The following is an 18200-nucleotide window of genomic DNA, read 5'->3' on the forward strand; positions in this document are numbered from 1 at the left end:
TCAGCTTAGAGTTAGAAAGACCTTGATTCAAGTCCTGCCTTCCACATAGTAGCTGTGTGATCTTGAGTAAGTCACTTCTCTGAACCTCAAGGGTCAAATGAGGGAGGTTAAACTGGATATGCTCTAAGGATTTCTTTAGCTCTAAATCTATGATCCTATGAAATTCAGTGTGTGAACACAAAAGAAATTTCCACAAGTAACTTCTGGAGTAACTAATAGCAGTAATGAATATTAGTATCTGAAATCACATAGAGTTCTGCAAACTGCAGATTGTAAACAAGAACTTGATGCCTGCCTCCATGGGAAATAGGAACAAAACTTAGATTAAATAAAATGAATGAGCAAATTTAAATAGTGTCACTTAAAAGAAAAGTTATCATAGAACCAAAAAAAAAATGACCTTGAACAAAAATCAATCAGACTGATTTTGAATACATTTTAATCACAGAATATTACATATTTTGGAAGCATATACTATGAGGGTTTCTACTTTGTATATTTTCTTCTCTCTCTCTCTTTCTCTCTCTCTCTTTCACACATACACTCTCTCTCTCATCTGGATAGTGTGTGATCTTTATTTTTTTTACATTCACGTTTAATTTTATTTTCTTTCTCAATTACATGTAAACAAAAAAAAATTAACATTTTTCAAAATTTTGAGTTCCAAATTCTCTCGCTCTCTCCCTTCCTCTCTTCCTCCGTGAGAAGGTAAGCACTTTGATATAGATTATACATGTACAGTCATGCAAAACATTTCCATATTAGCCATGTTGCAAAAGAAAATACAGACCAAAACAAAAAGAATAATAAAGAAAGTTTAAAAATATATTTTCAATCTGCATTCAGATTCCATCAGTTCCTTCTTTGGAGGTACATAGCATTTTTCCTCATAAGACTTTCAGAATTGTCTTAGATCATTGTATTTCTAAGAACATATGTTCATCTTCTTCAATTGAGGTTAAGTGACTTGCCCAGGGTCACACAGCCAGTAAGTGTCTGAGGCTGGATTTGAAGTCAGGTCCTCCTGACTCCAGGTATATATTTTCTTCTCAAAGAAAGTTAATACTATTTAGAGTTTCTTCAGAAACCTACAGCTTCCCTGATGAATTTTTTCCATATTTAATCTATATGACTTTCTTATCCCTGGTTTATAGGAGTGGAAAGTCATCATGTAGTATAGGGGGAAAAACTAATGAATCTGGAATCAAAAGACCCAAGTTCAAGCCCCAATTCTGCCACTAACCAGCTGTATGACTGGGAGCAAATGACTTTACCTCTCCTTGTCTGAGTTTCTTCATCTATATAATGGATGCAAAACCTGTCCTGCTTACCCCACCCACATGGTAGTTGTGAAATCATTTATGTATTTTGTAAACCATAAAGTGCTGCATAAATGGCAGCTGTTGGTTACACAGTGATAAAGATGATTGTTTATGGCCCCAGTATAAATAACAGATTAGAACCCAGTATTTGTGTTTAGTGTTGAAACCACATGCTTCCCCACAACTGAAGGCAATAACAGGAAAGCAAATATTGTATATGGCAATCCGACCTCATTAAGACTTTAGTGGCAATCTTTTACAGTATTGTTAGATAAAATGGGCTAAATTCTAATGGACAAGAACAGACTTACATACATTTCTAAGAGCTAAATGATTAAAATCAAAGGCTTTTCCAAATGCCAATAAATCCATTCAGGTGCAAAAGATCTAGGAAAACAGCAGAGTTCTGTTTGAAGGGTAAATTATAGTGCTAAGGACCAAATTGATTATCTGTGATGTTAAAAAAAAACTTGAACAAATATGATAATGTTCCATGTTGATGGGACCATAGGAGAGAAAAACATAAAGACTTCTTCATGATATTTAAAATAACACATTTTAAGTATTGGCCATATTTTCCTTTTCTCCACTCAAACTTCAAGTGCTTTTTTGCTATTTATTACCTATGTGACCTTGGCAAGTCAATTACCCTTCCTAGGCCTGAGCTCCCTCTTCAATAAAATAAACGGTTTGGATTAGATGGTTTCAGAGTTCTCTTCCAGAATTAAATCCTATGTAGTATGTTCATGAACGGGGAATTAGGATATTTGAGTATGGTATGATTCAACTAAATGACATTTTAAGTGTCTATTACATGTTAGACACTGGGAATAAAAAGATTTTTTTTAAAAAAAGAATGACATAGTCCCTCCCTTTATGAAGCTTACATTTTGCTGAGGGTATAGAACACATTCCCAGGTAAACATAGCACATAGGATAGGGAGTGATGGGAGAAATCCAGACAAAGTGCTTTGTTTGAAGACAGCAGGAGCACTGTAGGTAATTCGGTATGTAAACTTTCAAGATAATAATGTCTGAACATTCATTGGCCAAAAACACTTTAAAACACATGTTAAATAAGGTGCAGTCATCATAGACATGTATGACCTGACATTATCTCTACAAAATACTTTTCTCAAATACCAGTCTTGGAAGCAATCCATGGACGATAGGAAGTCACCCGAGTGTAGACACCTGGCTTATTCTTTTTGCCACAGTCATCTCCCCAGCTCACTATTCCGACAAGGAACCAGATATTTCGAGAATTAGGGTGAACCAGTGGTCCACCAGAGTCACCCTAAATACAAGAAGATACATTTATCATTATAACAATTTACTTCTCTAAACTTCCCATGACGTAAAGCCCCCTGAGGGCCCCTGAACCAATTCAGGCTTCCTGAACCCCTTAGGACTTGTGATATTTGGTGGCAAGGCCAGTCTTCTTCCTCCTCACTCCTCACCTAATCTGTTGCTGACTGAAATAACTGGATTAAGCAATGAAGAGTTTGGAATGGGAAAGTGGGAAGGTAGAGTAGGACTAAGCATTATTTGTAAACCTCTTGGGTTGATTCTTTGCTGACTTAGAGACTGCTATTTAAATATAATGGATGGGGCAGCTAAGTGGCACAGTGGATAGAGCACTCGCCCTGGAGTCAGGAGGACTTGAGTTCAAATCCAGCCTCAGACACATAATACTCACTAGCTGTGTGACTCTGGGCAAGTCACTTAACCCCAATTACCTCACCAAAAAAGCAAAACAAAACAAAAACAAATAAGTATAATGGGAGCAGCTAGGTGCCATGGTGGATAGAGTGCCTAGCCTGGAGTCGGGGAGATCTGAGTTCAAATTTGACCTCAGACACTTAAGAGCTATGTAATCTGGGGCAAGTCATGTAACCCCTACTCATTTGCCTCAGCTCCTAATCTATAAGATGGGAACACCCTGGAGAAGGAAATGGCAAACTACTCCAGTATCTTTACCAAATAAACCAAAACAAACCTATGGACAAGTCCATGGGATCACAAAGAGTTGGACACAACTGAATGACTGAACAACAACAATTTAAATATAAGAGAAATAATGATGGCATAAGGATAGAAGACCAGCCTTGGAGTCATAAAGACCTGCTTTCAAATCCTGACCACATACAAATCACTTAACCTCTTGGAACTACTGGCAATTTTCTGAGATTATGATTTATAGACTTAGTGATGTGTGGAGGGAGAAGATAGATAGATACATAGAGATATTTAGATATCTCTATCTATCTATCCATCTGTCTATCTATAATCACAGGTCCAGCTGCCCCAAACTTACCTCATACTGCACAAAAGTAGTAGTAGTAGTAATCTTAGTAATGGTGGTGGTGGTGGTAGCAGTAGTAGTAGTAGAAATAGTCACAGTCATAGTAGTAGTAATAACTAACATTTATATAGTATTTTTAAGTTTTGCAAAATACTTTACAAATATTATCTCACTTGACCCTCACAATAACCATGGGAAGAACATGCTATTATTATCGTCATTTTATAGGTAAGAATACTGAGTTTCCTTATCTGTAGGTTAAACTTAAGGAGTTAAGTGACTTGCCAGGGTTATACAGATATTAACAGTCCCAGGATACATTTGCACTCATCTTCCTGACTACAAGACCTTCACTCTATCCACTGTAACATAGACTCCCCTCAGTAAATATAAACATATATGGAAATATAAATTCATTTAGATTAAAATGACATTTTTGCTAATGATTCCCATATGTATCCAAATGAAATTCTTTATGGAAAATGCCTTTGCACTATTTCTTTTGTTGGTATGGACTTACCTGACAGGCATCGATGTGTCCTTCTATGTAACCTGCACATACCATTGTGTCAAGTACAAGACCATCATAGGAATCTTTACTATTGCAAATCTCTGTGTCAATAATTTTCACTGGTGCTTTTTGAAGTGATTTTGGAAATGGACCTAAAATAAATTAAAATTAGCAAATGAGCTTCCTTGAAGAATAGCCCTGTTAGCTGGGGGAAAAACAAAACAAAACAAAAAAAAAAACCAGAAAACAACCCTATTTGATCATTGACTACCATTACAATGGCATAAGTCTCTCAAGTCCCACTTTCAGAGGTCACCATTCAGGAACTTTGAGCTATAGTGGAATGTACCCTAGATCAGGAGAGAAGAAGCCCAGGTTCAAGTCCTAGCTCTGTCATTAATTAGCTCTGGAAGTCATTTCACCTCTCTGAACCTCAGTTTCCTTATCTGTAAAATGAGAAAATTAAAATAGAATAATGTCTAAGGTCCTTTCCAGTCCTAATAGTGTAGCATTTAGGACTTCAGATCTAGGGAGAGACTTCTAGGAATAAAGTCTGAATTATTTTGATTTCCTGAATATTCCTCACATCATGGAGGTGGAGGAGAGAAATGAACTGTTCAATTCAACTCAGTCAATATTTATTGTGTCTAGTATATGCAAGACACTATGATAAGCTATAGATACAAAGACAAAGGTGATATGGTCCCTTCAATCAAGGAACATAGAGTGCTAGAAGAAGTGAGAAAGTGGGGGGAGGGGAGAGAATAGGTGACCATTGTAGGGGTGTGTGTATGAGTGTGTGTGATGGAGGGAAGGAAAGGGGAGAGAAGAAAGACACACACAGAGACAGAGACACAAACAGAGGGCATAATGAATAATTGGTGAATGGGGGGGGGGGGAATCTAACTAGACCCAAGCCTGCCTCAATCAGAGACTCTAGACCAGTAGTGCCAAGTTCTAGATTGTTGACCTGGAAGGTTTCAGGACCATCTGGATCCTTTAGGGACAAAATTGTCTGTATCTGTCATCTAGAAATGTTCTGGGATTGTCCTTCCCTGGGGATTAAGGCATAGTAGAAAACTTTGGTTCTTTCACATAGCATTGCCCCCAGAGGTTTTCCCTGTCAGCTCATAAGTGTCTTGAGAACAGGGGCTGTGTTGCTTCTTATCTTTGTATCCCTAAAACCTAGGAGAGTGTGTTGAACATATGAAAAATGTAAATGTTTGTTAAACTCAATTGAATTGAATTATATCCCATATATGAAAATAGAAATTATTATTGGCACATATACCATCCTTTGCAAGTGCTCCCCATCCTGTCACAACAACATCAGACCCCGGCAAAAAGTTCTGGGTAGCTTCTGGAAGACAAACTCGGTGCACATTGTTTGTAAAAGAGACTGGTTCAGCAAGGAGCACAACCGCTATGTCATCATGGTGGGCTCTTGGGTTGTAGTTTTCATGAACAATATAGTCTCTTATTTTGTTTTTCATGTAGGCAGGGTTTACCACAGTCCCAAAGCTGACGGTCCAGTCTGATATATTTTTGTGCCTAAAGAAACAAAAATGGTGTCTTTGGTATTTGGTTCATAGGATGCAAGTGTTTTAAGGTTCCATTAGTACACAATAGTACTGATTTTGTATAGAAACCAACCACCAATTTCAAAGCACTTTGCCTTTTAGACATTTCAGATGGTAGAAGAGAGGACCATACATAAAGTGCATCACAAACTTTAAAGTGTTATCTAAGTGTTACTCATCATCATAATCATCATCATCATCATCACCATCATCATCATTATAAGTTAGCCCCAGGCACTGATAAGGATTAGAGCATTTGGGAACTTGGGAAGATCATTAAATCCAGCCAACTCATTATACATATGAGGGAACTGAGACCCAAAGACTTCTCTTATATCACATAGCAAAACCAGATTAGAATCCATATGTCCTGATTAGTATCCCAGATAACTTTCCTTTTGTATCACAGCTTCTGTAGGAAACCATATTGAAGGTTTTCTATGGGAATATAACTAATCTTACCACAAAGGAGAGTTTTGTTAGACTTTTCCTTCATGTTCTATGGTCACAAATTAACAAATTAAAATGTCTCCATTACTCAACACTTTTGTCTAGTTACTATGAATTTCACTTATCCCCTGTCATCTTTATACATTTAACTTTAGTCTTAGGAATTGCCAGAGTTGGGTTGGCGGGAGGAAGAAAGGCTGCAAGCATTTATATAGTGCCTTATGTGTGCCAGGCACTGTGCCTGGTGTATTACAAATATCATCTCACTTGATCCTCACAGCAACAGTATGAGATGGGGCTCTTATTCACATTTTACAATTGAGGAAACTGAAGTAGACAGGACCAAGTGACTTCCCTAGGGTCACATAGCTAGTACACATAGTCATTTTTTTTTGGGGGGGTGACTAGGTGATGGGATTAATTGACTTGCTCAGGGTCACATGGCTAGTAAGTGTCAAGTGTCTGAGGCCAGATTTGAACTCAAGTCCTCCTGACTCCAGGGCCACTGCTCTATCCACTGTGCCACCTAGCTGCCCCCAATCTGTAGCCATTCTTATGCCTCAGGGAGGCATAAGGTGTTTCTCCACACCCAGAACTTTCAACCTATCACACTTACTCTTGCTTTTTAAATGCTATTTTATTTTTCCCCAATTACATGTAAAAACAATTTTTAACATTCATTGTGTTTTTTTTAAGTTTTAAGTTCCAAATGCTACCTTCTCTCTCTCCCCTCCCCCCTACCTGAGATGGTAAGCAATTTCATATGTTATACTTATGTAATTATGTAAAATATTTCCATATTAATCATTTTGTGCAAGGAAACCCAAGAAAGAAAAAAAGAAAGAAAGAAAGAAAGAAAGAAAAAAGAAAGGAAGAAAGAAAGGAAGGAAGGAAGAGAGGAAAGAAGGAAGGAAGGGAAGAAAGGAAGGAAGGGAAGAAAGGAAGAAAGAAAGGGAAAAATAGTATGTTCTGTCTGTATTCAAGTGACAGCAATTCTTTCTCTGGATGTGGATATCGCTTTTCATCATGAGTCCTTTGGGATTATCTTGGATCATTATATTGCTGAGAATAGCTAGGTCATTCACAGTTGTACATCATACAATATTGCCATTTACTGTATATGGTGTTTTCCTGCTTCATCACACTTTACTTTGTATCAGTTCATATGAATTTTTCCAAGTTTTTCAGAAATCATCCTGCTTGTCATTTCGTATAGCACAATAATATTCCATTACAATCATATACAACAACTTGTTCAGCCACTCCCCAATTGATGGTCATTCCCTCAATTTCTAATTCTTAGCCACCACAAAAAGAGATGCTATAAATATTTTTGTACAAATAGGTTCTTTTCCCTTTTTTTAAAAAAAAAAATCCCTTTGGTATAAGGACCTAGTAGAAGTATTACTGGATCAGAAAATATGCAGGTTTTTTTAGCCCTTTGGGCAGGGTTTCAAATAGTTCTCCAGAATATTTGGATCAGTTCACAGCTCCACCAACAGTGTATTAGTGTCTCAGTTTTCCCACATTCTCTCCAACATTTATCATTTTTCTTTTTTGTCATATTAGCCAATCTGATGAATGTGAGATGTTACCTCAGAGTTGTTTTAATTTGTGTTTCTTTAATGAATAGTGATCTAGAGCATTTTTTCATATGACTTCAAATAGCTTTGATTCCTCTGCCTGAAAACTGTCTATTCATATCCTTTGATCATTTATCAATTGGGGAATGACTTATATTCTTATAAATTTGATTCAGTTATGTATATATTTAAGAAATGAGTCCTTTTCAGAGACTTGCTGTAAAAAAAAACTTTTCCCAGTTCTCTACTTTCTTTCCAATCTTGGCTTCATTGGTTTTGTTTGTTCAAAAGCTTTTTAATTTTATATAATCAAAATTATTCATTCTACATTTTGTAATGCTCTCTATATCTTGTGTGGTTCTATATTCTTCCCTTATCTATGGATCTGACAGGTAATCTATTCCATGCTCTCCTAATTTGCCTATGGTGTCACCCTTTATGTCAAAATCATGTACACATTTTGACCTTATCTTGATATATGTCACTCACTCTTTAAAGCAATGAGCTGCAGTCACCAGCCATCTGTTGCTAATCAGAGATGCTCCACAATAATGTCGGCCCCTGACCTTCAGGCTAGCTTGCCATGGCCATTCCCCTTCCTGAGCAGCAGATCCTCCTTTAATTCTGTCATACGCAGAGGATGTTTTTGCCCTCCTCCCACAGCCTGTCAGAAAGAAATAATCAATTGCTTTCATTAAAAACAGGAATATTCAAGTTTCTTTAATTTTTCTACAGAGCCACAGCTGAAATGATTTACATTCTCTTATGAGGTTTTAGGAAATAGATGCACTCTTTTCACTAGGGCCTTTTGTATTTCACTCTTTACTCAATAGTTCCAAAAACCTATTATGTGTTATTGTTGTTGTTGTTATTCTAAATTTTCGCAACTTACAGTTATTAACTGTCCTTTCAGCATGGACTTTACTGGTTTCTGAAATAAAAACAAATATAGGATAAGTTTAGAGTGGGGCATGTATTTCTTTTGACTTCAGTTTCTTTAAGTCATGATGTCCATGACATGGGGCATATGAAAGTCAGAGGTCACCTAGATGGAACAGGATTTCAAGGTATATTGAAAGAAAGCATCAGTTCAGAAGAATAAGGATTCTTTGAGATGACAGGGATTTGGGTTTTTGTCATTGGTCCACAAACTACATAGTGTATACATTTTGTGCCTTCATATAGGCTGTCCCCAATGATTGGAAGACATTGCCTACTTTTGTAGACCTCTTAGAATCTTTAGCTTCCTTCAAGGCTCATCTCAGGTGTCACCTCCTTCTAAAAGCCTTTCCTGTTCCCCTTAGATGTTAATGTACTTTCCCTCTTCAAATTGTGTTTTTTCTTTATCTATCTCTGTAAATGTTGTGTCCCTAAGCAGAATGTAAGCTCCTTGAGAACAGAGAAGATTTTATTTCTTTGCTTTGGGTTTGATCCCAAGACAAGTACGCAGTGCCTTACACATGGTAGATGCTTCTCAATGCTTGTTGAATCAAACTCAATCAGATTGAGCCTAGCCTAGAACTGTCCCTCAAAGTGAATGTGCAATGTGAAGAAATCTAGAGTTCATGTTTTCATTTAGATTTATTATGTAAATGATCAAAAGTGGAGCCTTGTTCCTAGATTTCCTTCATGCTGCTACTACTACTACTACTATTACTACTACTACTACTACTACTACTACTACTACTACTAAACTACTACTACTACTACTACTGCTACTGCTACTGCATTTTACATTTTCCATTTTACAGATGATAAAATTGAAGCTGAAGGAGATTAAGTGACTTGCCCAGGTGACTCATTTGATGCAGGATTTGAACTTATGTCTTCCTGACTCCAAGTCCAGTGCTCTAGCCATTTAGTCAACACTATTCTATCTAGCTACTCAAGTAAGCCATGAGAATGCATGCCTGAAACTTCCAGCCATCCCTGCCAAATTACAGAAAGGGCTAAAAGGACCTTCTATCTGTTCTAAATTGACTGACAATAGTGTATACAGGCATATTAGCCAAGTGTAAAAAAGGCACCTGACTGTGTAAATTTTCCAAGTAGGGAAAGGATACATATAGTATATGAATAAAGAAATGACCCAGCATCAATGATCATTCATTTATTTATTTATTTAACAAATATTTATTGGGCATCTATAATGCACAAAGCAATGTGCTAGGAAGTGATGTGGGATATGTTAGGTATTATCTCACATAGTACTGAGGTCAATACCCCCTTTAGAGGAATGTCATGGGGTGGAGGAGGGTCATCCAGGTCCCGTGGGGGATTTTAGTGATTCATCCTAATTTTGGTTGTACAATGACAGAGCAGCAACCCTATTTTTATTGCCAAGCTAAGGGTTGGAATAATGATGGCTGGAATCCTAACTATAAAATGAAGCACAGATAGAATGGCAGTTACATGAATGAATAACAGATAAGACACTTGCCTGTAAGCTTAAGGGAAGAGGGATCTGAAGTTAAGGATGCAGAGTTATTCCTCAGCATGTGATCTAAGATACTTCCAATTTTTCTTCTCATATCTGCTTTTCTTCCTGGGGAAGACTTAAACATGAGCCAAATATCTATTGTCACACCATCAGAGCTTGGGCTGGAAAAAGTACAAATTGTTCATTATGTTGGAAAAGGCAGTTTTACCCTGCATGCTCTCTGCTCTGATACTGCTTGATTGGCTCAGAAAATGTTTCTGGATGTAGGCAATTTTAGCTCAAAATAAAGACAAAGTTCCAACAATTAGCACTATCTGAAAATGGAATAGGATGCCTCAGGAGGTAGTACAATCAATTTACCATCATTTAAGATGTTTTTAAGCTGAGTCTGGAAGACAGATTTTTGTGGGCTTAACATCTGTAATACCACAAATAGGATGTGAGATTTGGGTAGTGATTGAACCAAATGACCTTTGAAATTCCTTCTAAGCTAAGATTCAATCCCCCATATCTATGAGATGTTTATACAGTGACATTATGGATATACATATGTACTTACATACATATGTGTATATGTATATATATATATATACACATACATATATTATATATATATATATCCATTAGTCAAGACACAAGGTCACAGCATAGCCTTGTAGCATATAGAATGTAAATCCTATAAAATATGAGCTGGTTGGGGGGCAAAGATTGATTTCTTTGTGCCCCTGGCACCTAGCACAATCCCTTGCACATAGTAGGCATTTAATGGATGTTTGTTAGACTGAATAGGCTTTGCTGGCAATTAAGAGAAAGGAGGCTAAATAGCTTTTTTTCCTCATTGAGATAGGAATACTCACCAAGCATTTATTAAGTGCCAGACACTCTCCTAAGAGAATGGGACAAGACCTGTGATTTCATTAGTATAGGACCTATACTAATGCACGAATTCCTCGATATGAAAACTCCCTCTACTAAGAGTTCTTATCCTAGAGTCTGTAAACTTGTTATAAAAACACATACATCCAAACATATACATGTTATTGATAACTTAATTTCAATATAATTAGCTTCTTTGTAATCCTATGCATTTTATTTTATTCATTTTAAAACATTCTGAGAAGAGGTCCTTTGGCTTCACCAGACTGTCAAAGTTGTTCATAAGACCAAAAAAAAAAAATTAAGAACACCTCTACGAATTCAGGTCAGCACTTTCTCTGCAATTTATATATGTTAGAAGTGAAGGGAATTTATATGCTACCTACTGTGTGCCAGGCACTGTGCTAAGCACTTTTACAAATATTATCTCATTTAACCCTAACAACAGTCTGTTATTATCCTCATTTTACAGTTGAGGAAACTGAGGCAGGGGTTAATGACTTGCTGAGAACTCTGAAATCAGTATATGTCAGAAGCATGGCTTGAACCAAGGTCTTCTTGGCATTTAGGCCAGAATAACATTCTTTCTTTGTTATAAAAAATACACAGCATCTTGAAAATGTAGATATTCTCCCCCTCTATTTTGTAACAATCTTAGCGAGAGCAAAGTATAGAGCCTCCCACAATGTGCTTAATAAAACTTTCATACATTCAAAGGAGAAAATAGAACGTGGATAATTAAAAGTCAATTGATATCAAACTAAAAAAAAAAACAACTAGCATGTTTAAGGCATTTAAAGGTTTCCAAAGTGTTTTACAAATAATATTTCATTTAATCCTTTCAACAATCTTATAAGATTGGTGCTGTCATTATCCTAATTTTACAAATAAAGAAACTGAGGCTAAGAGGTCAAATGACTTGCCTAGGCCCACCTAGCCAGTGTCTAGGAAAGGATGTGAACCTGGGCATTCTGACTCCAAGTACAACACCCTATCCACTGGCAACCTAGTTGCCCCCTGTAATATTATATCAAAACCAGAGATCAGAAAATAATCATTTATGATGTGATCACCTATTTAATGATATGTATTTATGGATTTATCATTTGACAATTGAGCAATTTAGCATTAAATCATTCATACCTCATGAGAAGGGTATTTTTATTTTGGGGGTTTACACTGAATAGTAGACAGCCACTTGGGTTAATGCCAGACAGCCTCTTATTGAATATTAACTGTAAAATTTAGATAATGTGTTTTTTTTTTCTGACAGAAAGAACTTGCAATACAAAGACTTGTATGATGAGTTAATCACTTTTCAGGCCATTTGTTTCTGAATAAAACTTGACTTACAATAGCTTGGTGACTTGAGAATTGATATATTGATTGTGTATTCTAGAAGCTTGAAATGCATCAATCATCTGTTAAAAGGAAAAATGAATTAATAAGTCAATTCTGATAGCATGTTCATATTTCAAGAGAAATTATAATGAAATGAGTACAGGCAAGCCTTGACTTACCTGAGTCTCAATCATTTTGCTCAGAGCTGTAGTTTCTTCTGAAGTCTCTTTTTCGTAATTGCTGTTGTATGGAATATCTTTAACTTTAAAATTCCCTTGATAGTAGTAGATCTTATTTTCTATGAGAGAAAGAAATGATAATGGGACTGTATAACTGGAAGGAAACCCAAATCCCAATCCCTCCAAGAAAAAAAAAAGATATCTAGGACATATTCAATTTAGTAGATGGCTCTACTATGCTCTAGAACTCTCTTCATCCCAGAAGTTCAGTCAGGACCTGCAACGAACATCTTAGAAGTACTCTTAGCTCCTGTGACCTCTCCCTCTGATTGGGTGGTTCCTCCTAGAATCTCCATTTAAGTAAGGTGCCAGAACAACATGGCCTTCATTCCTCTCCAGGTTGCTCACAAGACTTTCTCTTCCATATCTGCCCCCCAATCTAACATCTCTTTCTCCCTTTTCAACTTCCTTTCATGTATTGTCTTCCTCCATTAGAACATAAATTTCTTGTGGCAACTTCCTTTTTTTTTGTTTATATTTGTATTCTCAGCACTTAGCACAGTGCCTGGAAAATAGTAAGTGATTAAAAAATGCATGTTGAGTGACTGAAAATTAGAGGTAATCAAATAAACACATTTGACTTATCTACTGACAGAAGTCATGACACCAAATGAGCAGTGTAGAAAGTTTTCCTTGGACCCAAAGCAAAATAGAGCAAGGAATTCAGCAAGGATAAATTGGGTAAAGGTCAAAAAAGGTTTGCTGTCCAACACTTCATGACCCCATTTGTGGTTTTTGCTGAACTGGGCTACCATTTCCTTCTCCAGCTCATTTTACAGTTGAAGAACTTTAGGTAAACAGAGTTAAGTGATTTACCCAGAGTCACACAGCTAAGTGTCTAAGGCTGAATTTGAACTCAGGTCTTCCTGATTCTAAGCCCAGCACTCTATCCACTACATCACCTACTTGCCCCTATTAGTAAGTGGTATGTGTTCATTTCTATTGAAATGATAACTCACATTTATATAATATATTAAGACTTTCAAAGTGTTCATGTATATTAGCTCATATAATCCTCACAACAACCCCACAAAGGCTTTATTGTTATCTGTATTTTGCAGAAATGACACATACTTTAATTAAGATTTTCTACTAGAATAAAGCAATAAATATTGAGTACCTACTGTGCAACTAGGATTATTTTCATGACAATAGAAACCATCTTTCCTAGTGTAAAAGGCACCTTCCTTGAATCAAATCCCACCTCATTCATTTCTTTGTGTAACCTTGAACAATTTGCTTAACCTCTGAACCTCAGTTTTTTCATTTATAAATTAAGATTAATAATATCTGTCATAATTATCTTATAAGATTATTGGGAGACTGCAAAGATATGATGAAAGGAAAACACTTTGCAAATTTTAAAGCATTTTATAAATTTCAGTTATTATTATCATCTTAAAACACCAAAGGGATACATAAGAAGTGTTAGACATGGTCTTTGTCCATAAGAAATCTGGTTTGGGAGATGAGGATAACAAAGGTAAAAACAGCTAAAGGACATTTCAGAATTATACAACCAAGGGCAAAATGTGGTTTGGTAATAAAAGAATTTAGAAAAGGAAGAGCTGTCTCAGAAATTATCGTGATAGCAATTTTAATATGGGATTCTGTAATGATGTTAAGAATGCACATTATAATAAGCAATAGGTTATATAAACAGTGACAGAGGATCCACGTGGAATGTTGGGAAGGGGGAGTTTGAAGAGTCAAGTAGTTAGGACAGACTATAAATTAATCAGCAAACATATATAATGGGCTCACTATATATAAAACACTGTATTAGGAACTGGGGATACACAGATAAGGACTGAGAACAAATTAATCATCAACAATCATCTATTAAGCTCCTACTATGTGCCAGGCACTATGCTAGGCACTGGAAACATAAAGAAAGGGGCAAAAATAGCCCCTGATCTCAAAGAGCTCACATGCTAAAGGGGAGACAATATGCAAATCAATCAACGAGTATATATAAAGGGCCTAACATGTGCAAAGCATAAATTTGGGGATAAAACCAAAAATGAAGTCATTCTTCCCCTCAAAGAGGAACATACATTTAGGATCATAGACTTCAAGATGAAAGAGACATTACAGGTAATTTAGTACAATCATTTCATTTTAAAATGAAGAAACTGAGACCCAGAGAAGTTGCACAACTAGTAAGTGGTGGAAGCAGGACCTTGATCTTCTGATTGCAAAGCTAACAAACTAATATGAAGGAAGAACAAAGCTGGTGAGTGAGGCCATAAAGAATTGGATTGACCTATCCCTTCAACAAACAATGACATTGGATTCCATCATGGTTACTGAATTGGAGGGTGGAAGAATAGAATTTTAGTAAGAAGAAGGTGAGTGAAAAGAGACTTTTGGTGAAAAGAATAGAAGGTGAAATGAATTATGAAAGCTCTGCCTGAAATAGTGGGCAGGTGGAGACAATCAACAATGAGAACAGTGGTCTGCAGAATAGAAATCCCAGAGATGAAAGTGCTAATGAGGTGAGAGTTCTGACTCCAGAATTGAAGATCCCCCCAAAAACAACTTGAAATGGCAGTTTCCCAAAATCGCTACCAATAAGAATGACAAAAGCCAGATCTTGTTTCCAGCAGGGAGAATTTTTCAATGACCAATGAAAAGTATGTGATATTTCCATTTCTATCATGACCAAGTGCTTACTGTCTATGCACCCAATGTATACAAGTACCTTCTCCTAGAAGAAAAGAGACTTAGGGAATGCTTCTCCACTATCCAAGTTACCAGGGAAAATCAAGTGTTCTTCTTTAATAATAAATGAAAAATGCCAATGAAAATAAAATAATTGCCATCCATTGAGAAATGGTCTTACAGATTGTGATACATGGATGTAATGAAATATTAAATGTGCATTACAAAAAAGATTGTGAAAAATGCAGAGAAGCATGGAAAGACATATGATACTGATGTAAGCACAACTGGGGAAACAATATACACAATGACTGCACCTGTGTAAATGAAAAGAACAATAACAACAACAAAACCTGAAACTGAATGACATGAAATTATGATGACAAGGTTTCAAAGAAGAGATTAGAAAATTCATCTCCTGTATTTCTTTGCAGAAGTAGAGGGACTATGAGTGCAGAGTATTGCATATGATATAGGGATAAATTAAGAGATTGGTAAGTTTTGCTTAAATGTTTTTCTTTTCTCCCAGAAGTCTCTGCATGGAGAAGAGGGGGAGATTTATAGTGGAAATAAAGGTAATATAAAATCAAAAGATATCAAAATATTTATTTTCAAATTAAAAATTTCACTTGAAAAAGAACTTCAATGTGAAAACAAAGAAGAAAAAAGAATTGAAAGATATGGAGGAGGATTTAGAACTATGTTAGTAGATTGTGGGGAGTGAGGGGGGCAAGACATGGAGGAATATGATACAAAGGAAAAAGGACAGAAGGCCCACTGTCTTTTAAGGAACAGATAAGAGGCTCTTCTCAAAGAGAAAGGAGTTGGACCCTCTAAAAAGAAGCAGCTGTTTGTCTTCTGGAGAATGATGACATGAGGTTCACAGGTGAATGACAAGGGAAAGATTAGCTAGGAAATGTCACAGAAAAATAAGTAGCAATCATTAGTTACTTCCTGCTAGATGATATCAAAATAGCTATTTGCCAACTTGATAACAACAAAAGACAGGTAACTGTCTTCAGAGGGGATGTTTAAGATGTGACAGAGATACTTCTGAGACTTGTCAAAGTGGATGGTTAGTAGCCATTTCTGGTGATTTATATGTGCATAAATGATACTAGGAGGAAAAAAAAATCTAAGAAGGATTGCTAAAAATTATTATGTCCTGGGCAATAAACTGAAGACCTTAGGGGAACAAGTGGTGTTTTCACCACTTCCCCCAAAGTGAAGTCTGGGGCTTTAGGAAAGAAATGCACATTTGGGAAATTGCAGAAATGTGATATGAATAAGTGCAGTCTTACAATTGGGTTCCGAAAATGAGCTTCTCAAGTACAACAGGGCAAAAACGCTGTGGAAGTTTAGTAGACTACCCATTGAATATAAGTCAACAGTGTGAGAATCAATGAACTGTGATCTAGTTCCCATATTATTACAACTCAGTATTAGAATATTAGAGAATCACCCAAAGCGTGGAGATAATTAAATGACTTATCTGTGATCATACAACTAATAAGGATTAGAGACCAAATTTGAGCCCAGGTTTTTCTGATTCCAAGCACAACATGATAGCTAATACATAAGGCTGTCTTTGAGTAACGTGATACATTAGACAAAGTAACTACTTTCATGATCTTGGGCTGCATTAGATGAGGTATACACATCAGGACTAGGGAAGTCATAGTTCTACTGCAGTCTTCTCTAGACAGATTGTAGTATTGTGTTCAGTTCTTGGCATCACATTTTAGGGAGAATATTGTAAAGCTGAAAAGTGTCCAGAGCAGGATAATTAAGATGGTAAATGACCTTGAGATCATACTGCATGAAAAGAGGTTGACAGAACTGGAGGATATTTGGAATGAGAAATAGAAGACCTTGGGGGGAGAGATAGAGACATCCTATTAAGGGACTGTCATATGGATGGTAGTTTAGACTTGCTCTATGTGGCCTCCAGGGGCAAAACTAGGAGCAATAAGTAGAAGTAGTAAGGAGACAGATTTAGACTTGAGGTAAGGAAGATTTTTCTAACAATTACAGGTATCCAAAAGTAGAATGGGCTGTCTCAAGAGGCAGGGAGTTCTTCATTGGAGGCCTTTGGGCAAAAGGTGAATGGTTATTTGTTGGGTGTGTTGAAGAGAGGGTTTTTGTTAGGAATGGGATGAATTCAATGATCTCTGAGGTCCCTTAACAATGTTGAGATATTATGAATGTGAATAATAATGGTTGCCACTTGTACAGCACCTTAACATTTATAAAATGCTTTATATACATTATCTTATGGTGTCCCCTTAAAAATTCTGTGAGTAAGTCAATGACTTTCTCTTGGTCAGAAGCTTACTCAGTGAAAGAAGCATTATTTGCATCCAGACCTCTTCTGACTACAATCCTTTAGAGCTTCTACCTAGTGCCCAACATGCCAGGTTGCTGCTCTGGCAGTATGTAGGCTAAACTAGTCCTTTAATGAGACAAAAATGACATTGGCTTCCTTGCCTCCTGAAAACAAAAGAGCTAGCCTAGTGGGAATTCATGTCAGAAGTTTTACCTCAGTTCCTGTTGCCCTCTAGGGAATGAATATCTTTATCTGGTATGTCTAGTTGCCATGTTGACTGTGGAGGCCAAAGGGCTGTAGATTTTTATTGTTAGCATCTTTGTAGTTGATTCTTCTAATTTCTTATCCTTACATTTTTGTTGTATTTTATAGTCCATGAATACCTTAACCCCTGAACCTGAATTAATAGACTAGCCTACATTAAAGCTAGCCCCAAACAACCACACTGGTTTTCCAACTCATAGCATTTGATACCTAGGTTATATAATCATTACAACTCACTCTCTATTATGATTATTTGCTCATGCGTCCTCTCTCTTCTTTTCTCTCTGCATTCTCTTGAA

The 18200-nt window shown here is 36.5% G+C and overlaps 1 protein-coding gene across 2 annotated transcripts in view; it reads right to left on the bottom strand.

The window, feature by feature from the left end:
• Positions 1-857: 857 nt before the first annotated feature.
• The window catches only part of LOC114023701 (transmembrane protease serine 11B-like protein), a 39562-nt gene continuing 22219 nt past the window's right edge, over positions 858-18200 (bottom strand). For both annotated transcript variants that reach the window (XM_027836477.1, XM_027836478.1), the window contains exons 3-10: positions 12588-12706; positions 12421-12488; positions 10192-10352; positions 8644-8682; positions 8241-8415; positions 5430-5689; positions 4148-4290; positions 858-2619 (exon numbers count right to left, since the gene is read on the bottom strand). In XM_027836477.1, coding sequence (XP_027692278.1) covers positions 2458-2619; positions 4148-4290; positions 5430-5689; positions 8241-8415; positions 8644-8682; positions 10192-10352; positions 12421-12488; positions 12588-12706 — 1127 coding nt within the window. In that variant the 3' untranslated portion in view covers positions 858-2457. The remainder of the gene's footprint in view (positions 2620-4147; positions 4291-5429; positions 5690-8240; positions 8416-8643; positions 8683-10191; positions 10353-12420; positions 12489-12587; positions 12707-18200) is intronic.

Source organism: Vombatus ursinus, unplaced genomic scaffold, assembly GCF_900497805.2.
Source record: "Vombatus ursinus unplaced genomic scaffold, bare-nosed wombat genome assembly UNPS02014818.1, whole genome shotgun sequence".
In the NCBI taxonomy this organism is placed as follows: domain Eukaryota; kingdom Metazoa; phylum Chordata; class Mammalia; order Diprotodontia; family Vombatidae; genus Vombatus; species Vombatus ursinus.